The 23,603-nt window shown below is 39.8% G+C and overlaps 1 protein-coding gene across 1 annotated transcript in view; it reads left to right on the top strand.

Moving 5' to 3' along the window:
• Window positions 1-23,603, top strand: part of LOC119661059 (retinal homeobox protein Rx) — a 131,725-nt gene that overhangs the window by 6,684 nt on the left and 101,438 nt on the right. Inside the window, exon 2 of the mRNA XM_038070260.1 lies at window positions 10,765-10,884. Within this exon, the coding sequence (XP_037926188.1) occupies window positions 10,765-10,884 (120 nt within the window). The remainder of the gene's footprint in view (window positions 1-10,764; window positions 10,885-23,603) is intronic.

The raw sequence follows: 23,603 nt of genomic DNA, 5'->3' as shown, positions 1-23,603 counted from the left end.
GTGTGATTTTATTTCTAACATTTTACTATGCACGCATTACTACATTTTACTTACTTGCGTGCAAACAAGAGCTGTTAGCTATTAATGGGTCAAATTGAAAAGTATGAAAAACATAAATTCTGTTACAGTATACTCGTAGTTATCTGACCCTTGATCAACCGAACTCCGCATATTTGGTCAGCCATAAACCGAACACCAATTTGCCCAACATTTTCTGCCGAAATAACAATATGGTTCTATATATAATGGCAAACTTGCGGTTGTATCGCAACTTTGACCGACTATAGTAGAATCCCGATGGCTCGTATCGTTAAGGGATTAACGATTTGCTACGAAATATTGGGATTACCAATTATCGCAAAATAAAGAAAGTTAATTCAGGAGACCGCAAATTTGTAAATACGAATTATTCATATACGAATTATCGGGATTATCACTGTATAACTTCGTTTCATCAAACTTGGTGTAATAAAACTTTGTATTGTAGCATCATTCTAGGATAAACATAAGCGGGTTTTACACTCAATTACTAAAAATTGTAGTAATATACTACTATTGACGTTATTTAAAAAGACAATGGTATGGAGGGTATTTCGGAGCCTAGGCTTTTTGATTGGGAAGATTCCGGGAATGGGTCCATGAAAGAAATGAAAACTTTCCAGCTCCCAGCATCGACCCGCCCCTGTATTAAATGTATTAAATGTCAGAACTGATCCCGGTATTGAGTACTACTCCAGACCTTTCATTGAACCCTACATAACTATATTTGGTGAAAAAAAATTGCAAATGGCCATTGCATGTTTGGGGAGCCCTATTAAGTTCCACATAATACGATGTAACATACTGCATGCGTGGGCGTTCACAGCTCTTACCTTCCCACCAAATTTCGTGTCAATCGATACAACTGTTTGTGAGATAAGTGCGTGTGACAGACAGGCAGACGGAAAAACAAACAGACAGATTTTAATAAGGTTTTCTTTTACACAAAATCTTAAAAAAACCTATTTTCGCTTTTATGGAAGTTCCCTTAAACTCCGCAGAAAATCACTTAGACAAGCAGAGAGTAAACCGGTTTTAGTAAGGCTTTATGTTTACACAAGCGCTGAATTGATGCAAAAGTTAAAGGTTTGCAAGGTATCAATGCTATGTTGATTGATTGATTGATTGACAGAACAGAGGATGACGTTTGGAACGAAAGCCGTGTTCCACCGGAAAGGGTTTGGTTACATTAGGAATGAAACCTGAAAATAGTATAATGTGAGCCTACAAAACTTCTTCGAGATAACGTTGCGCAGGAAGTCCACCTAATTTGCAATTTCTCTACTTCTCTAAGAGTTTGAGATTTGCAGAGAGAAGTGTTCAAACGAAGCATAGTAGACCACAGGAGGTATTCAAGAACCTGAAAATGAAGTGATCAGGAGAAGTCCGCAAAATCCTAAAACCTCCCCACTTGACGAAGACGATAAAGGATAAAACTCGAAAAATTTATTATCCACCATAAGTGGAGAAGTGTGCAAAAAGAGGTGGTTGTTTGTAAATAATATTTGGAAAATCATCGTTTGTAGTTAATTTATTACATAAAGTTATTGAGGTAATTGATGGCAAATTATTCATTGGAGCCATTCCATATTTTCCTAAATTGAGAATATTGCAGTTCATAGTACGCGCTTATATTTATGCGCATTTCAATTCAATATCCTGGCTTGTAGCGAACATGTTTGTAGATACGGTATCTACTACGTGGGGTCAAAAGTTTGCTGACTCGAAATGAAAATCCATTTTTTCAGAAAAATTTTAATTTAATATCCAACGTGATCCTTTTCAAGATCAATACACCTTCCGTAATGTCAGATTTGTCGAGGGTCTCAAAACAAGCCTCTGTTTGATGTGTTTATTCGAGTAAAATCTACTTCTCTGTAGTCGCCTCTCCAAGTTCGGAAAGAAATCAACCGTCTGATACCTGTGGCCGTTAAATTTTGTAATTCCTCTAAAATACGTGGATCAACTTGTCGAAATGTGAAGTGATCATCCTCATGCAAACAGAATTTTTGATGCTGCCACTTTGGTCTTTTTCAACTTGTTCTAACCACTGCTTAGGTTCTTTGCTGGACTTTACTGGATCGTATTGTCCATTGTCATACACCATTGCACGAACTCCCTAACCAGCGTTTCGAATTCTCCGTGTGTTGTTCTTGAACGGTTGTAAGAAAATGGGGCAGCAATCAAGCAGAAAGTTCTAGCGCATTGTCACTTTTCGGCTACTTAAAACGATGTTTTCTGAAATTGTATCCTTCCTCGGGACTCCTATGTATTATTGTGTTTACCGGACTCACGTCAATAGTCGCTCACAAATTTCATCGTTATATAGTCGAAGGGATCGTGCATCCTCCTGCAGTGGGAAAAAATTCTTCAGAGAGTTCTTCTCCCAAACGCGAACAAGGGTTCGCAATTTTTTTCGCTAAGAATCTAAGTCTCTTGTATAGTATTAGCTTTTACGACGTTTCGAACGAAACAGTTTTTGTAAGCTGAAATTGGTTGCTAACAACCGTGCCCGATTTTGCCGCCATCACTGTTATCGGCTGAGGGTGATCCTTCTCCTTTTATTTAATCTAACGCATTGGCCAGGGCCAATCTTATCAATTTAGTCGAGATATTGAATTCTGGTATGGCCGCATACAGTTTGGAATTGCATATTAATAATCCGAAATATTGAGCAGCTTGTATACAAAAGGCTGACTATAAAAACCAATGAACGGCGTCTTGCAGTAATGGAGATGAAGATGTTGCGTTGGACTAGTGGCATGACACGTTTTAATCACATTGGAAACGAGGATATCCGCGATTATTATGGGGTTGCACCGATCGTGGAAAAATTCCGAGGGAGGTGTCTTCCATGGTATGGTCACGCAACTCGCGCTAATGAGAATTAACTTGGCAAGATTGGTCTGAAAATCGAAATCGATGGTAAACGACCAAAAGGCGACCGAAACAACGGTGGCTTGATACACTGGATGGGGATTTAAAAGCCTCGAGATTGCATCCAGATCAGGCATTTGACAGAGCCAAATGGCGAAACCGATCACGACGACCCCGCTTGTGAACGGGACAAAGGCTAAAGAAAAAGAAGAACAGCTTGTATATGAGGTAGGATAAAAAATTTCATCACAGTTTTCAATGGTGAATTTTTACTTTTTGTGAAAGAAGTGGTTAGTTTGTGTTATATTCGAAAACCGCCCATTCCTCCAAATAAAAACAGAATTCTCTTTATAAGAAATTGGAATCCTTAAAAGATAGTGGAAGAAATTGATTGAATTATGTGGACACCCTGTACCTCAGAATGGATTGAATAGGAGCTAAACAAATGCCAATAGGCATGAAAAGAGGCAAAAACGATAATATGGTTACTGTTTACCTTTTGGTGGGGTATAGCGTACCAACCAAGTCTCCGCGCCATCGTTCACCGTTACCCTGCCCGGGACGCCTGAACTCCTCCACTACTGTTCTGTGCCAAGCGTCTTTGTCGCGATCTACTCGAGAGCCATACTGGGAGAGCGAAATTCCATCGCATGGCGTAACCAGGAATACAATTTTCGCTCCTCCTTACCATCCACCAACCTATTCACTGCCACTTCCGTCTTCCGGTCACAGTGTATACGAAGGTTTAAATGACAATTAGTTCCTCCGGAACCCCCGTCTTGAGTAGAGCACTCCAGATACATTCCCTGTTCACCCTATCGAAAGCATTCTCGAAATCGGTGGAGAGCAGGTGAAGCGAAGATCTAAACTCTGCGCACTGTTCCAAAATAATCCGGAGAGTGATGACTGGGTCAATGCAACAGTATCCGCAGCGGAAACTAGCCTGCTCTCTGTCGATCAAGCATTCAACTCCAATTGTCACACTCACACTGTCTTCCGAATCTTAACGATCATCCCATTGTTCCACTCTCTGAGAAAGGTCTCGGATTCCCAAAGATTTCCGTACAAGTGGAAGTAGCAGATCTGCAGTGACTGGAGGTACAGCAATAAATAACTCTGCCGGGAGACCGTCAATCACATCGGCTTTACTCCGTTTGATTGCATTGAAAGCTCGTTTGCTTGGAGGAAGAGCCCGTATCCGCATGCTTCGGTGAATAGCGATTTCGTCCACAAGAGGAAGAACCTCACCGGAAATGATACGGTTAAGGACCATGGTGAAGTGTTCTTTCCACCTCTTTAGTTGCTCGTCATCGTGGATGAAAAGTCGATGGTTGACGACCATCGAAAGATTTGCGACAACATGCAAGCTCTTTCGGGATCGGGTATACACTTCTGAAATCATTGTGTTCTGCGGCATCTTCCGTTAACCTGATCGACGCAATAGCAAGTTCTCTCTTGTCAGGGCGTGCACTGCGCTAAACTTCTGGAGATTCTGCTTAGTACGGGAGTCCGTACGCGTCACGGTTCCCATCATTCGCAGCGGTCAATGGGGTATTCAACCCCTTCCGTACATCCATCCGCTTCAATGATTCCGCAGTCAGCCAGATCTTAGGACGCTCCCTCAGAATGTGGCTAACGACCTGTGTAACATCCGAGAAAAGGGCATTTTTGAGAGCGGTCCAATACGCATCGATATTTTCAGACAAGTTATCCAGTATATCTGCCATCCGATCAGGAAACTAAATCTCCCATTGTCGTGCGACAGCTGGATCACACAAGCGGCCAATGCTAATCTTGGGGGTCGCACCTCCCCAACCCTGCAAGAAGTGGTGGGCGCAACACGGATGCAAAACTAAGCGACCATTGGATGGTGATCCCTTTCGAGGACAATTTCTGAGCCTCTTTTGTGCGCACATGAAGACAACTTTTAAACCCAGTGTTGACTTCAAAGTGGTCGATCTGATTGATCAGGTCAGATCAATTTTCATCACTTTATTATTTTCAACAGGTTGGTATTAGTTATTATCCGATCTTTTGTTTTTTACTTTCAAAAACATAGTGAAAGCTATTAGGTGTAGGTTGTTTAATTATACAGTATTAAGTGTGATGATTGTGAAACTGAAGCACAGTCTCATTGAAATCAAATAGGGAAAAAAATAACAATACGAAAAAGAGACTGTGTGAATGCCATAATCCACAAAGCACCAAACAGGGAAAATGTCCGTCTGTCCTTCTGTCCGTCTGTGAGTCTGTGCGTTTGTGCGTCTTTCCATGTGTCCGTCTCTCCGTCTGTCTGTCCATCACACGCATTTTTCTCGGAGACGGGTCAAGTGATTGACACCAAATTTGGTGGACAGGTGGAAACTGTGAGCGCTCACGCATACAGTAGGTAACATCCTTTTAGATCGAATTGAAGGGGGTCTCCATATATTCAAAGTGGGGATGTATAATTTTTTTCACCAAATATAGTCATGTGGTCTATGAAACGAAAGTTCTCGATTAGACTTTCTGAAGCCGGTCTTAGTTTTAGCATTTCTTGCAAAGAGGGGAGCGCGAGTTGTCAAAATGGACCATCTCTTTAACGGACCCATTCTCAGAAACTACCCGAGCGAAAAATCTGCAAAAAAATCAGGAGTCTTCCACTATCTCTGGCTCCGAAATTCCCTTATACCGATATCCTTTTAAATAAAGTTAATAATAGTATATTACTATATTTTTTAGTAATTAGCTGCAAAACCCCCGTTAAGTTCATCTTAGCATCAAGTGCAGTAGTATGGGCTATAATATAGAACATGATCCTACCGAGTTTGGTGGAAATCGCACTATTACTAACAAAGCTATAGTAGGTCAAATGAGTCGTTTCTTTGCAAATTCAAGAAAATGAATGTCAATATCATCCCAAAGTGGACACTCTCACATAATATATGCATGTATTACATGCTATGTACTAATGGGGGAAGTGCGCACTCAAATGCCTTAGGTTTATAAGAAATACACAAAACCTTTCATACCTGAAGCTTCCGGTTTCCCGACTTGTTCATCTTTTCAAGAACCTGGGTCACCTTTTCTTCTGCACTTCCCACCGGCATCGCTTCCTGCAGAAGTATTTCCTCGAACATTTGCTTGTCGAGTTTTTTGGATGACCAACCCGCTACTGGAGTTTTCATGATTTATTTTGCTCCTGTCCTATGCTCCATCTGGAAGATGATAGCCTAATGGTCACTGTGCGTATGTGCCTATCTGTCTGTCACACCCGATTTATTCGGAAACGGCTGGACGGATTGTGACGAAAATTGGTGCGAGGTGTGGTCTGACGTTTCCTTTACATACAGTAAATGGCACCATTTTATGCAAATTTTAAGGGGGGCTCCCGGTACATGTGAATGGAGGGTGTAATTTTTTTTTACAGAGTGTAGTCATGTGGGATATCAAGGTATTACCCCAAGCTTGATTAGCATATATGCACATATAAATACATACATATGCCTGTTTCGAATAATCAATATTGATATATAAATGATCAAAAATCTAGAACGAAGTACTTCCATGCGTTCTCCCATTCATATGAATTCACTTTGTTGTGGTGTTCATGAATTGATATGTTGTCATGACGTCATACACGTTTTAAAATATTCGAAATTCATATAAAATGTAAAAGTTTCACCTTCTATAACTTTGTTAATAATAGTTAGATTTCCTTTAAATCCCCAAAGTTATACCTTATGTCAACTCTTATGCCACTGCCAAATTATACTTCTAGCATGAATTTAAAAGGGGTTTCCGGCTAAATTTCTAAAATATGGAAATATACTATTGTCAACTATATTTGCATAGACTTCAGAACCGGATTTATTTTGAGGCCTAGATTCCGTTTAGATACACTACTATCATTATTTTTAAGGTTTCGTGTGAAATAAAACCTTATTAGAATCGAGACGGTGTCTGTCTGTCTGTCTTTTTTTTTTTTGTTGAGGAGGTGGAAATCTTCAAAAAGACACTGGTCTGGACACACCACCGTGTGAGATTTTTACCCACTAAAACCACCCCCGACTCCCTCCCTGCCCCGCGGAACCACCATAAGTTATTACATCACGGGGCGGAGTCAGCTCACTCTAGCTTTGTCACCTTTCTTCTATACGCGGCGCACGTGACCGCGCTTTTCTCCTTTCCACTGCCTTTCGCAATTTATCTTGAATAGGTGCGATCATGGAGTTGACCGCATCCCAATTCTCTTGATGTGCTAGCATTTTCGGTACCAGATTTTCTGGTACCAGCACCTCTCCTAGAGTCTCTTCTAGATTCCTCCTTTCTTCCACAAATCTCGGACAGTGGAAGAATACATGCTCTGGGTCCTCTGGGACTTCATTGCAATTTGGACAATCGGGTGAGGTCTCTAATTTAAAACTGTGAAGGTATTGGAGATATCCTCCATGTCCCGTGAGAAACTGGGTGAGATTATAATTAATCTCACCGTGTCGTCTCTCCAACCACTCCTTGATGGCAGGAATGAGCCTGTGCGTCCACCGGCCCTTTCCCGAGCGTTCCCACCGCTCTTGCCATCTGTTTATGGATCTCTCCCTCTCAGCCTTCTTCGTCCGCGATGAGGAAGAGGTTGGCTTTGCATTGTATATATTCGCCATCTCATCTGCCAAGATGTCAATGGGCATCATTCCAGAAATGACGAATGCTGCATCATCTGAGACAGTCCTGAAGGCAGAGCATGCCCTCAGGGCTGTCCTCCTGTAGACTGAACTCTGTTTGGTAGCATTCCCTGACATCCACAACGCCTCCCTCCAAACTGGGGTCGCATAGAGCATGATCGAGGTCGCCACCCTGGCTATAAGCAACCTAGAGGTATGCCGTGGACCTCCCACGTTCGGCATCATCCTCGCCAGGGCCATACTAGCAGTGGATGATTTATCACAAACATACTGTAAGTGTTGCTTATAGCTGAGCTTCCTGTCTATCACCACCCCCAAGTATTTGATGGTCGGCTTGGAAGTGATGATATAATTCCCAATTCTAACACAGGCGTAATTTCTCTTCCGGCGCTTCGTGATGAGGAGCGCTTCTGTTTTTTCCTCCGCAAGCGTCAAACCAGAGCTCTCCAACCAGCATTTGACAGCACTGATTGCCTCGCTTGAGTATAACTCAGCATCTTCAAGATGCTTTGCGACAACAACCAGTGCTATGTCGTCAGCGTAACCCACCACTGTGGCTTCCTCCGGAAGGGGAAGATTAAGTACATCGTTGTACATGATGTTCCACAGTAGTGGGCCCAATACGGAGCCCTGTGGGACACCGGCGGAAACAACGTACTCCTGCGGTCCGTCATCAGTATCATACCATAGCCTCCTTTCAGTTAAGTAACTATCGACGATAGCAGCGAGGTAGGCGGGAATACTAACCTTCGCTAGGGATTTGCGTATTAGATTCGAATTGGCCGAATTGAATGCATTTTTCACGTCCAGGGTTACTACCATGCAATATTTGCTGGTACTACCCTTTCCGTGAATTGCATCTTCAGCCAAGCCAGTAACCAATTTGATGGCATCAATGGTTGATCTGGCTTTTCGGAACTCATACTGCCGATCTGAAAGGCCGCCTTGGCCCTCAACAACCGGGAGTAATCTATTATAGGTTACCCGCTCTAACATTTTCCCCACCGGTCCAAAAGACATATGGGTCGGTATTCACAGAATGTAGCCATGTGGGATATCAAATGAAAGGTCTCAATTAGTACTTTTCGAAACTGGTTCAATATTTGATGTTGGGTGAAACATAGGGGAATGAGGGCTCAAAATATGACCCCCAAAAAGTGTAACAGGTCTCGTTCTGCGAAACTATCCAACCGAAAAATCTGAAAAAAATCACAGTGATGCATCCCTACGATATCTAGGCCTCAAAATATATGCGGTTCCGATATCTGCACAAATAAAGTTAATAATAGTATATTTCCATATTTTAAAAATGTACCCGGCACCCCCCTTATGTTCATCCCAGAAGTACAAAATTTGGCATGCGTATAATGAGGAACATAATGCACAGTTTGGTCAAGTTTGAAGAAAATCCAACAATTATTAACAAAGTTATAGAGGGTGAAACTTTACAATTTTTTGTGAATTTCCTGCACTCTACAACCTGCATGACGTCATCATCACATATCAATTCGTCAATACCACAACGAAATGAGTTCTTATGAATTGGGTCGCAGAGAATTGTTTTGTTTTAGTTTTTTAGTTATCGGTCAACCAGACATGTGTGTATGTAGGTATATAATATATGCATGCTAATGAACTTTGCGGGTAGTGCCTAATTCAAATAGATATAAGAAGTAAATCGGAAATATGGGTACGATGAATTTATATACGTGCATATATGTGTACAGTATTCGGAAATAGACAGTTTGTTTGTTTAGGTGAGCGTAATATCTATGGCTGTAATATGTACGTATGTCTCGTAGTTTGGAAAAATATGAAAGATTATGTTGAATTTGTAGTTATACACGAATAGAAAAATGTGCGTTGAAATTTCTTACATAACACGAACACAAAACCTTTATACCCGAAGCACGAGCTTCCGGTATTCCGACTTGTTTAGATTTTTTGGTTGAATAGGTTCTGAGAACGAAACCTGTTACACTCTTTGAGGTTCATATTTTGACCACTCACTCCCATATGTTTCACCCAATATTAAATATGGGACGAATTTCACAAAGCACTAGTTGAACCCTTTCATTTGATACCCCATATGGCCATATTCTTCGAAAAAAAAAATTGTGTACTCCCTCTTCCAATGTATGGGAAGTCCTATATGTAAAGGGAGTCTTATACCCCATGTTCTCACGACAATCGGTTTAGCTGTAGTCCAGAGGGGGACATAAGCCTATGGGGAACGCATATAGAGTTTTGATGGGACAACTCGGAGGCAATTTATCTCCCTAGATCATGAACCCTACTCTCTCCCTGAAAATTTTCCAAGAGTTACCTGTAAAGGAGGCACAATCACGGCTTCCAAGGACTTTTGAATGCAATCGCAATTACTGTGGTCATTAAATACGAACTACTGAAAACCAAGAGTAGAATAGGGGAGAACGATACTGCTATCTTTGATGGCATACCCTAAAAGGCCTCTAAGTTTCTGGAGGTGATTGGTGCTATCAGCAATTTCGGTGTTAATAAAGACTATTATTTAGCAATATGTTCTGGCATTTCAGCGATGACTGATTCAAGGCGTACATTGCCCCCGTGGATGTCCCACAGGGTTCCGCATTCGACCCACAGCAATAGAACACCATGAACATATACTTAAATTTCCGGTTCTGGAGGCCACGGTGCACTTTTGCAAGGATAACGCTGAATAGGAAGGACCATGGAATTTCTGTAGGTTGATTATAGCCAGGCTGGGGTGTCATCTTGGTGGATGGAAACAGTGTTTGCGATCAGTCCTGCGACATTGATAAATTTGATGTGGTTTACAGAAAAACAACCTCCTATCACTGTCCGAGATTCGTAAAAGTTAAAAGAACTTTAGACGAAATACTACCACCGGAAAACCTGCTGTGTAGATCCATTCAGGGTAAATTGAGAAAAGCGGGGAGGACTAAGAACAGGGCCCAGCTAGAGTGAAATAACTTCGCCCGTGAAGTAATTCCTCAATGTGGTCCCAGGAATCAGGTGGACAGTCGGAAGCAATTTTAGACCCAGACCTTTCGAAAAAAAGAGATAGACTGGTAGACACAGAATCAATTTTAATAAGATTTTGCTCCCTGCTTAACTTTAACAGTAATAATTTATTATGGAGGCATACTTTTGATATATACAGTATAATAATGGCCCCTCTTTTCAGATGCTGAACTGTGCTACAAGGATGGTTCTCGGAAATTTGGTTCAAGTTGTCAAACGATTACGCCACGGCATACTATAGACGCAATCCTAGGGCTGAAAAATAGAACGGAGGAAATTGAAGGTAAGTGCTGGAATAGCCGAACCGTGAAAATTTATATTTTGCTGCAAGAAATTGCAGATTCCTCCCGTCGAGATTCTATTATTCCCAATCAGCACCATAATTGAAGACCACTTATCACAACAAGAAGCGATTAATTGTAATTTCCAGTAATTTCTCTCCAATTACTGATTCACAAGTTGGGCCAGCTACTTAAAACTTTGACAACTTCATTATCTCGACGTGAGCCTGCGAATTTTGCGGGCAGAGGTTACAGCGCCCGATAACTACCCATTCGACGCCGTGTCTCTATTGGTAATTACAAAATATTTCTAATGAGAAAATTTTATTAGGATTTGGCCCAGTGGTCCATTAATTTCAAACTAATTTCAAATAGAACAAAGCATCACCATTACGATATGATTATGGTTTTCGGTTGGCTTGTGAACGATCGTTAATTAAGATTTCACGCCTTTTGTGCGAGTGAAGTCAGCTAAAGGCTCTCTTCGTTTTGATTAATGACAAATTGGTGTCGTACAGTTTTGTTCGCCACTTGAAGGCATCTTCGACCGCTTCATTCAGCTTTGCTGCTAGGTGTTACCGACTCACCATGGGACAGTAAGGCCAGAAAGGTATATGGGAATTTAAGATTTTCCACGTCTACATATTGCTAGTCTGCAACGGAGCCAGCGATATACCTCCGTCTGCAATGGACTAGGAGTGTAGATTGGCAACTCGACCCCGGCCCATCAGAAAAGATTCCCCAAACTGTCTAGCTAAATTACAGCGTAGCGCACCCATTATTGGAAATGATCGATCGACTTAGGCATTGGTACCCACATTCTGAACTACGAAGAGTTGCTCAACGTTATTGATTTTGGTTGTGTTCTATTGTATCTGTGGAATTATTCACGTTATTATACCGTCAAAACTGGAATTGTCGAATAATTCAGTGCTGAAGCCAATTATGGTAGCTGCGGGTGAGATTTGTTGGTTCATCGTTTTATTGTCAATCTTGATCGATTAAATTGAACGGTCGCTTTGTGGATATAATCACCTGCCGCTTTTCAAATTGAGGGTGGAGTGTGGAGAAGATTTCACCTTTCAGAAGCAGCTTCTTTTGACTCTATTCGTTCAGGAATATGCTTGGAGAATCTCATGGAAAGAACAATCCCCATGTACTTATCCGGTCCAGAGCGTGGAATTAGGTAGCTCCTAACGTCGGATTTTATGATGTAGTCAATAAGTGAATTGAGTGTGTGTAACACGCATGACCACTGAATAAGTGAATGTACTTATATTCTGGACGGTACTGAAGAACAATTAAATTGCGGTAAAACAATGATAGGAAAGGATATTTTACTGATGCAAGTAGTTACTCTGGATTCCGTAAAATAAAGATACCTGCATATAAGAACCTTATTTAGTCGCGAAATAGGGAATACTTTCTGTATTTAACAGTGCCCTCTAATGCAAAATCATTTGCTGAAAATTGTAGACATTATAAGAACAGGTCACTTAGCCGTTAGCCATTAGTGAAGCAAATAAGCCTACCTTTCGTATATTGCTTCTGTTAGTATAGATAGAATATTTACTTAACTTCGTCTAACTAATTTGAGATGAACCAGAGGCCGTGTGGGTAATTCCGATGCCAGATTAATGGTAGAATCCGTCGAGAACTCCCCGCATCATGGAGCACGTATGAAGCATGATGTACTTCTGCATGCTTTGAACCAGATTGTGTGAAAATCCAACGATTTTTATTATTACTAAATTAAATATTTTTGGAGTTCCGAATAAGGGATTCAAATTTCAGCTAAATCGCTTACACAGTTTTTTTTGTGAGTGTTTTTTCGTCGGTTTGAAAATGTCGTTTAGAGTAAAATGCGTGCGTTCATTATTCTCAACGGACACGAGCACGCGACTGCGAAAGTTTATTATCTTGTGAAATAGACAAACACAGAGATACGTCACACGAAGGCTAGAAACATTATCCTTGTATCCCAGCGTAAACTCGAAGCGTAATCTGATCTGCGATTGAATGGACCTGATTAGATCCGGCTCAACAGCGCGTGAAGCCATCCTTTTTTTATTTTCATAAATTTAGTGTCGGGTGTGCTTGTCAGGTCTTGGGCTCGTCTGTCCATCTGTCTGTCTGTCACAGCCTATTTACTCGAAAACGGCTGAAGTTATCATCACTCAATTTGGTGAGAATATGTGGTCTGTGAAACCCTTTACATGCATCGAGTGGTATCATTTTGGTTGAGTCACGGCAATATCTTCTATGTGTGGATGATATGCCCCAGCTGCAGCGGGTGGCATCACATCAACTAACGGAAATCCTTCGATAGACAAACGAATCCGGGATATTTCATGAAACGGAGGAATCGGGTACAATGGACCACTAGGATCTTAGTGCTTAGAGGTTTTGCGTTTCCGCCACCTCACACACAAGAGGAACTCCCCCCACATAGGAAAGGGGAGCGTAAGATTTTTTTTCAAAGATTGTGGTCACTTGGCATATCAAATGAGAACCAAACTTTCGGATACTGATCTGATTTCTGATACTGAATGTGCGCCACAAAAAGTGAATGAGGTCTCTTCTCAGAACTTATCTAACTAAAACATGCGAAAAAATCGGTGTTGCATCTGTAGGAAATCTAGGCCTCAAAATACATCCCATTCCGATATCTGCTAAAATAAAGTTAACAATTGTATATTACCATATTTTATAAATTTACCCGAAAATCGCCCTTAAGTTCATTCCAGAAGTACAATGAAAGCAATGTGTTTTCACAAAGTTAAAGAAGGTCCAAATTGACAATTTCATCTGCATTTATTGCACGGACGTAGTGTTTAGATTTTTTCAGCTATTTGTATATCAGTGCAATTACTCGAAGCAGTCATATGTATATAATCTAGTGAAGTGTGTGGTATCCAATTGAGATGGATATAGTGCATATGTTTATACCAGCGTTATTCAATCCATGTACATGTAAATGTACGTATGCTCTTGCATAGAGGAGAGAGTACAGTCGACACACTGGAGAAAAATAGGGAAACGGTGACAGAGGACAAAGGAATAAATAGGAAATATTAAGCTGTGTGCGATCGGTTTAGATGTGTTCATGTGTACATATGTATGCACCAGCATACGGGAATATGCAATGTTTGTTTGTTTAGAATGACCATAATATTTATTTCTGAGTTTGAAAATATTATATATGAAGAAATAATTTGAATTTCTAGCTATATACAAATTGCAAAACATGCATAGAAAGTTCTTGGCACAAAATGTACCCAAAAGCCTTATATCCGAAACATTCAGGTTCCAATATTCTGACTTTAATTTTTATTATAATTTGGTTCTTTGGTAAGCTTCTTGGCTCTTGTCTCTTATTTTGTTTATTATGATTAGATTTTCTTTGTATTGACTTAATTAAACATCGATCCACATGACTAGTTCTTTAATTAGTACAAACCCAACTTCCTTTTCTGTTAAGTCCGTACAGATTCCACGCTAAACATAGGGGCATATTTAATTATTGTTGCAGGAGAATGTGTCTGTGGGGATCAGAAAGGCCGCGTCTCATGACGATCTGTGGTAAGAGAAACATTGATTGAGGATGCACTCCGCCGTGAATCTTCCGTATTAATTGTGGCACTCGTGTCACGAATTTTCCATATCCACCAGCGAAGTCAGGCCAGTATTTTTTTTTAATCCTTAAAACGCAGCCTGGCATGCATTTTCTGGTAAATTTTATCGATATTTGTTAATGATGTATTAGAGTCTTTTTCAATATCTCACAGTATTTATTTTTGAAGTCTCCGGTCCGTGCTGATATTTTCCACCTTATACAACGTTTCCAGCCATTCCGTGCTGTACCCTCATCTTGACTGCAATCATCACGTTAATCTTAAGCAAGAAGTCAGGAAGAAGCTGTGCTCTTCAGGTATAAAAAGTTTTGTGTAGGTCTTATATAAAAACATTAGAGTGGACCTAGCACGTAATGCATATGCATATATTATATTAGAATATTCACTTTCGCGTGCTACTGACATTCAAAGTTTTCGAATTTGCACTGAAGCGACAACTTTGACCTACTATAACTTGGTTAGTAACAGTACGATTTCCACAGAACTTGGTCAGATCCTGATTTATATTATAAAGCCTATATTACTGATTCTAGGATAAACTTAAGGGAGGTTTTATAATCAGCTATTAAAAATTATAGTAAAACACTATTATTAACTTAATTTGAACAAATATTGGTATGGAGGTGGGGGGGTGGTATTTAGGAGCCACCAGGCTGCTTCATGATTTGATAATGGGTGAGTTTACCACTTTTCACCCTCTGCAAAACTCCTTGTGCAAAACTTTGAAAAGTACTAATTGAGACCTTTCATTTGATACCTCATATGACTATATCCGATGAAAAAAAATTAGGCGTATGGATACCCATGTCAGTCTTTACAATGTGGTTCAATACCCAGGGTACCCGGTATATTTCCAGCGAAAGCAATTCACGTGGATAATGTTCACGCTTCAGAGAATCTATGCGCACTTGAAGTTAATGTAATGCCAGATGCAAAATAACTTTAGTACTGCCTATTGAACGGATATGTTGAAGTCAACTTCTTATCTGCTACATCGAGCTACCATGGGTCTCAATCGATTTTGAAATATAACAAGGTTTATCAGATTTGACGATGCGAATACTCCTGAAGTTCATATCAAAGAAGATAAGAGCAGTTTCATCCATGCAGAGTAGCCCTCTAGATTAACTTAGTATATACCATCAGAGCCAGCAAAGTATGGTATAAAAGTATGGCGGACATGCGATGTAGAAAATGCATATACCCTAAATGGACAAATTTATACCGTAAAATTAACGGCGGGCCGCAAAGTAAATCAAAGTGGAATAATGGTAAAATAATTAGTCGCACTATAGAAATATTTCGATGGATATTTTTTTACCAGCCTTCCTTTAGCGAAGCTTTTATTATCATGGAAGCTAACAATTGTAGGAACTTTAAAAAAAAATAAATAAAGATTATACATATTTCAATAGAGATGCAGGCATCTAAAGATTGTGAAGAATTTTGCCAGTTACATAATTTACATTGAAGAAAAATTAAATTTAAAAAAAAAAGAACCTCGAGCGATGATTATTTTTGCGACAATTGGTGAAAGAATTGTGTGTGTCAACGATTGAAGACCGATCTCAGATTATCCAAATTATGACAAACTTCACCACTAAAATTGCAATCATGTATCGAAAACCAATCGATCCCTCAAATGTAGCGATAACATCAATGGAGCCTACTCAATAGCCATATTCCACTGGACGAAAAATCATGGTGGGATCATACTAACTCAGCTTGCAGGATGTCAATAAAAAAGACGAGAAAATCCTGTATATTTTAGTAAACATTCAAAAGCAATAACAAAATGTGACGTCGTACAAAGTGCTATCTATTGAAGAGAGAGGGAGAACTCCCTGAATCATCGTTTCTTATGCAAATATTAATTTTTTCTTCTATGAACGTTTTTACACGACACAGACCCAGCATTGGCTTCCATTTCAGAGTTAACTGAAGCAATCCACAACTTTGTCATAACATTAGACATTAAAGAAGCGCAAGAACGCATACATACAAGCAATTACTTGCTCTTCATGAAGGCAAAATGCAAAACTTTATTGGTGGGTGTCAAGCAGAGCCGCAAACTTTCAACGACACCCAAAAGACCACGAAAAAAACAAGAAAGGAAAATCTGCCGAACAATCTGAAAACACGACATGATTTCAAATTAAATGAAGGTACACCTTAGCACGGCGTGTCATCGTCTCAAAAATTACTTAAAACAAGCAGTTTACAGCAAAGTAGGTAAAAAATACAATTACTCTTTCGCATCCACTTAGAATCCTTACTGACACCAAAAATCCTTCCACGCTCCTTCAAATCCTTCGGCCTAGACTTATTCTCCAGTCACAAGGAGCGTCTATAAAAATTTAAAAAGATTACCTGACGAGGAATCGCTATCACATAGCGTGCATCTAAAATGCTCGAAAATGTGATGCATCAAATTTGAAATTATTTCCTCGGTCGTGCCGTTTGTAATTGGAATCGATTACACGATTTGCAAATCGGGAAGCATTGAAACTTTTATTAAAATGACTGAAAAGTTCATTTCGTGTTCCGTTGGAAATATTATGTCTTTATATGACAAAAATTCGGGTTGCATTCACGTGGTTCCGCTGGAGGGTTGGTGGAGGTGGGAAGATTTTCTATTTTCACAGCCTGGATGAATTCTTTTCATTTACGTTGCCAAAGAACAAGATAAGCATCTTCAATCGTACTGATTTTGCAAGTAAACGTGCGGCGGAACCTTTTAGCAAGTTTATAACCCAAAAGTAAATAAAACCAAAAGCGCTGGAAATATTATTTTATTAAAAGTTCATATCTCGAAATTTTTGTTTAGAATTTCAGTCACGGTTTATTCTGGTACTTTCAAAGTGCATTGAGGGACACGTGTGCGTTCCACGTCTTCAATATTTACTGTGGTCCTAGAAGCTTTCATCATCATCAACGGCGCAACAACCGGTATCCGGTCTACGCCTGCCTTAATAAGAAACTCCAGACATCCCGGTTTTGTGCCGAGGTCCACTAATTCGATATCCCTAAAGGCTGTCTGGCGTCCTGACCTACGCCATCACTCCATCTCAGGCAGGATCTTTCTCGTCTTCTTTTTCTACCATAGATATTGCCCTTATAGGGGGCTGGATCTTCCTCATCCATACACATTAAGTGAGCCGCCCACCGTAACCTATTGAACCGGATTTTATCCACGACTTGACGGTCATGGTATCACTCATAGATTTCGCCGTTATGTAGGTTACGGAATCGTCCATCCTCACGTAGGGGGCCAAAAATTCTTCGGAGGATTCTTCTCTCGAACGCGGCCAAGAGTTCGCAATTTTTCTTGCTAAGAACCCAAGTTTCCGAGGAATACATGAAAACTGGCAAGATCTCTGTTTTGCACAGTAAGAGCTTTGACCCTACGGTGAGATGTTTCAAGCGAAACAGTTTTTGTAAGCTGAAATAAGTTCTGTTGGCTACCAAAAACCGTGCGCGGATTTCATCGTCATAGCTGTTATCGTTTGTGATTTTCGACCCTAAATAGGAGAAATTATCAACGGTCTCAAAGTTGCAGTCTCCTATCTTTATTCTGCCCGTTTGACCAGTGCGGTTTGATGTTGTTGGTTGGTGGTTGGTTTTTGGTGCTGACGTTGCCACCATATACTTTTTCTTGCCTTCATTGATGTGAAGCTCAAAATGTCGCGCCGCCTGCTCGATCTGGATGAAGGCAGTTTGTACGTGTCAAAGTTTTATCGGGCTCAAATTAAAGGATATTTAGAATTGAAGCAGTTCCCCTGAACCTTGATATTCACGACAAAATGGAATTCACATTTGTTCCCTCATTTAATCGCCATGAAGTAGGAATCGCTCTACTTAAAAAATGCTTTAGAAACGACGCTCCTCCGTACACTATGTAATTCCGCTAACAATTCCATCAATGGCGATTGGGCATGACCGATGATGGGATTTGGATGCATAATGCATGATAAACTTTGTGGCTCTCTTATGTATTGTACACATAAAGTCAACCAGTTTTAGTGTTTCCTGTTCACTCTTTGGTGAAGTATAGTGCATCCACACAGTCAGATTATACTTCAGTTTCACTATCGTCACAGCAGCGAGACAAATAACAGACGAGCACAGACAATAATGACGACTGGGATTCGAACCCAGAGCAGCAAGGTTGAAAGACTGACGCTCTATTTAAGTTTAATACAGTAGTAGTGTACATTCAATTATAATTTGCCAGTTTCCGCATTTGAGGCACCATGTGTTGCAAGAATTTTGATACTGAGTCATTGATAAACGGGGACAATCTGGATCTACCAGCATTGTTAACAGCCCATCTTGATCTAGTTTACCAAAGAGCATCCCGATGCGATTTCGCTGTTGAATCTGAGATGCTAGCTTATCATCATACAATAGCAACACAATAGAAAGCATACTACGGACAATGATTACTTTGTGATGTTAAAAATTTCAAAAATAAAAGTATCATACTATATGTACATAACTCCTCTAGGATGCAGTGTAACTTCCCTTGACATTATCATAACATTCCAGTTCGGTTCAATGTAAGAGCCAAGTTGAATGAAGCCTAGCCTCTCGGTCTCGTATACCGGGTTCCACTCTTGCGTTGTAGATGTTTGCATTTGCCTTTGTGCTTATCCCACTCTTTCAAGCTAAGCTCAAATATATCAAGAGATGCTAATGGAACTGAAATATAGTAAGCTTCTCTATACGGATGGATGACTTCCTCTAATTTTGATATCTCATATACAAAAAGTTATAGATATTTGTACTTAGCTTTATGCTTGCACTCTTTTGTCGACCTATCCTTTGCGTGACTCTGATTGGGAAAATAGTGAAGCTATATATCATAGATATCATCTGACTAATAAATTGTGTAGGATCTAAATAGGACTCTAATTTTTATGTATGTATGCCGCGCACTAAAAACAGAAACCAGCGTTCCGAATACAGAACTAAATACCAGCAAACTCTCGCGAGATAGCTCCGCGAAAGTAATTTCATATTCCCAATGAGTTTTCAATATAATTGCTCATGTTAACAAATTTAATGAAGGTAATTGCGTAAAGTAGCTCTTATCAAAGCTACATCTAAACAGTCTTTATCTAATTAGAGCCAATAAAACTCATTTCAGCGACGTCCTTTTTCCACGAACATCATTAACCGTCGGAAACATTTAAAGCAGCGGATGGAACAAAAACACAATTAGCTTGACCAAGAAAATAACCTGCGCACAAAATTGAAAACCCAACTTTTTGCTCCCAGAATGACTCAACATGCTGCAACGAACCAACAAATTACTCTCCTAATGTAGTTCGTAATTAAATTAAGTAGCTCCAAAAACACCGGAGAGAGTGCTAAGTAAAAGACCTCTTTAGACACTAAACAGCCTCCAATTTGTTAATTTGGACGTGGAACAAGCAGATTATAACATATTAAGATCGCTTATCTCTGCTGCGGGACTTCAGTTATAAAGTATCTATCGTTGTTAATAACTCGAAATAATCGTGGAGTCGCTGGACGCTTTAAAATCCATTAAGAGTTGCGAGTGAAAAGGAATTAATTCATAAATTATACACCTGGATAGGGATAAAACAACTAAATATTACCAGGAAACAATGCCTCTATCTCTAAATAGATAAAGTGCTTCTGACACGGCTTAGTCCCGAGTCCGAACCTCCTGTGCAATAGAAAGGGAGAGACGGGCTCGTACCCAGATGTAACCATTGATAAATCCCCTAACTGATTGACAGCTTGATGTCTTGTTTTGCTTGAAACGAATTGATCTGTCGGACAAGGGATTTTCGGATAGACTATCGCATGCCGAGACCCTGCACCAGTTTCACCTTACCCTTGCTTTTCAATAGGCATGAACCGCAATGTATCTATTGGCGGTAACGATATCATATTGCAACAATCTCGGCTTGCGTGTGTCTGTAGTTAATTATATTAATTAGAGTACGTGGTATGTATGGTTGCATATATCAACAAGGTCACAGATTGATTAAAAAGTGCAACTACCTTTTTCCACTAAATAATGAATTCCTAATTACGAGCAGTAGTTGGTAAAACCGAGAATCCAATAAGTACTGAAACTGCTGATTTGAAGAGTACAATTGAACGACAGACCCATAGCCTCGCCGATTTTCGAAATTGTTTATATACTCAAAAGTATTCATTGAAATCCAATATTTATTGCCACCTAAGAATTTATGCGGTTTGAATGCAAATATAGACATACATATATGTACAAACATTGCAGGTGTATCTGCGTATGTACTTTTCTAGATCAATTTCTTCCGTTGTAACTAAATTAAATTTATAATTTTAGTTATAGGCATCGAAAAGGCGCTTAATAAAATCTGGTGAAGATTGCAATAGTGACACATAATATATTTTTATGGGTCCTATTATATTAAGATCGCAGTTTTTTGAAATGGAAAAGGATGAGGAGAAGACAGTTAACACGGTACAATCCCGCATTCACATAAGAAGGAGACCAGAAAATATTTCTTATGAGTCTTCTTGGATGTGATGCAAACTTTCGACAAGGTATGGCCGAAGAGAGTCTAATTTTCACAATAAAGATTTACTTCCAGTAAAGTCACATGGAAATTTGGAATATGAAAGCTTAATTGCTCGCAATTGATATATTCAGACTGAATTTCCCCAAAAGTACAATCCTAGGGCCGATATTCTACCTCCTTCGGTATTTACCAATTGACTTAACCATGGTAAAACTCAGTGCTTGCAGTTGATATTGGCAGTTTAAGCACCCACTCCAGCCATCAGTGTTCATAACAAGATCTTCACAGCTACTTAAGATGAATTGAAAATTGCGTTACAAACATTGGGGAATTCAACAAACCCTCATTAGAATGAGAAAAGTAATTTGATAAAAGAAGGCAAGGCGAAGTAGAACATAAGATAAACAAGTCAAGGAACCATAAGCGGTATGTTTCATGTATGATAGGTAATGAATGAAACTTCGACTGCTCCAAATGTTAATCTGGAAATTCAATTGTCTACTATCCCTTTCAAAAGGCAAATACTGTATTGAGGTCATTGCATGCCTTCATGACGAAAGTTGAACATTATTTAACAAACATACTGAAGTTTACAATTCAAATAGTCACAAAAAATGAATGGGGAAAAATACCTACCTTCAAATTTTGGCACTTCTATACATTTTCCAGTAACTGAATCTGTTTTGCAGGAAATTAACCCTGTCGATCGAAGGCAACCGCTTCACGTACTGAGCAGTTGGTCTATTATGTTACAGTGCCTCATGAATCAGATCGAATCATCGCTTTTCGCGCTTATTTAAGCTATTTTAACCGTTATTGGATTTACAAAATAAAACACCGCCAAGCACGTGCTCAGATGAGGCTATTACTATTCTTGTTGCAGACTTGAAACACATAGATCGCGTTTATTAAAATAGTGACAAATTCTTGTCAAAATAAAAACCGTACATTCGATCAGTTATGCGAGTTTCAAATCATCATCATCATCAACGGCGCAACAACCGATATTCGGTCTAGGCCTGCCTTAATAAGGAACTCCAGACATCCCGGTTTTGCGCCGAGGTCCAACAATTCGATATCCCCAAAAGCTGTCTGGCGTCCTGGTCTTCGCCATCGCTCCATCTTAGACAGGGTCGGCCTCGTCTTCTCTTTCTACCATAGATATTGCCCTTATAGACTTTCCGGCCTGAATCATCCTCATCCATACGGATTAAGTGACCTGCCCACCGTAACCCACCGTAGCCAGATTTTATCCACAACTTGACGGTCATGGTATCGCTTATAGATTTCGTCATTGTGTAGACTAGGGAATCGTCCATCCTCATGTAGGGGGCCAAATATTCTTCAGAAGATTCTTCTCTCGAGTTGTGTGAGTTTCAAATACGTAATATTAATTAGTAAAAATGTCGTAACTATTTTGCAAACCTTCCTTTTTTGGCTCCAAACTTTCGTTGGATATTTCTCAAGCATTTTTGACTCAACAAGACTTGTTGATATGGTTTCTTCATTTTCATTTACGATGGAACCGATAAATTCGGATTTGATTGCAGAAATCAAAAAGAAACTGAAGGATGGAATGTCTCATCGTCAAATTTCTGTACAATTAGGTATATCAATTAGCACGGTCAGTAAATATCGAGGATGCAATACCGCAAGCACGAAATGAGCCGCCATCCCAATTTTGACGTGACGCAGTGCAGATTTGCGTGAGCGATTAGCACTGCAAAAGCCATTACAATAAACCAGAGTCTATAACGCACCGATAATATGAATGTTAGTGTAGAAACAATACGAAGATTTGAAGGAAGAGTAATTTACAGGTCAGCATGAGTAAGAGGATATGGGGAAGATGCCTGCGCGTTTTAAGTTTTAGTTTGAATGGGGGCCTTCAAAACAAGGGGAAAAGTACTTTACATATTTTATTCCAACACGATAATGATCCCCAAAGCATTCTGTTGGGGCGACGAAAACATGGCTACAGAGCTAATTCTTAAAATTATTCGACTGCCCACCACAATCGCCAGATGTAAATCCGATCGAGCCGCTTTACCCACAGCAGGTTATTCTACCCCAAGGAATTTGGATAAAAGTTATGCTCGTACTGTTACAGAGGGGAATAAAATTTATTCAGATGTTTGCAAGAGCTTAATCCTTCGCATCATGCCACGCCCAATTGAAACAGTTTTGAAAGCAAAAGGCAGACATACAAAATATTAATGCAGTATTGCACTAAATTTAAATCAACGTCACAAGATTGATCGAGTGCCATTTTTAAGGTTTTGTGTAAAACAAAACCTTATTAAAATCGGTTTACCTGTTTAGCTGTCTGTCTATCATATCCTTTTTCTCGGAAACGGTTATAGCAATTGACACCAAATTTGGTGGAAAAGCGTTGAAATGCGCTTCTAAATTTTGTGGAAATGCATGAACGCGCACACATACAGTGCGTTACATAATTCTACTTTGAACTTTAGGGGGGAGGGGTGTTCCCATACATGCAAAAGGGGTACTTTTTTTTCACCAATTACAGTCATGTCATGGAGT

The sequence above is a fragment of the Hermetia illucens genome, chromosome 1 (genome assembly GCF_905115235.1).
Source record: "Hermetia illucens chromosome 1, iHerIll2.2.curated.20191125, whole genome shotgun sequence".
NCBI classification, from domain to species: Eukaryota; Metazoa; Arthropoda; class Insecta; order Diptera; family Stratiomyidae; genus Hermetia; species Hermetia illucens.
Note: the sequence above shows the minus strand (reverse complement) of the source record. Positions and strands in the feature narration are given on the sequence as shown.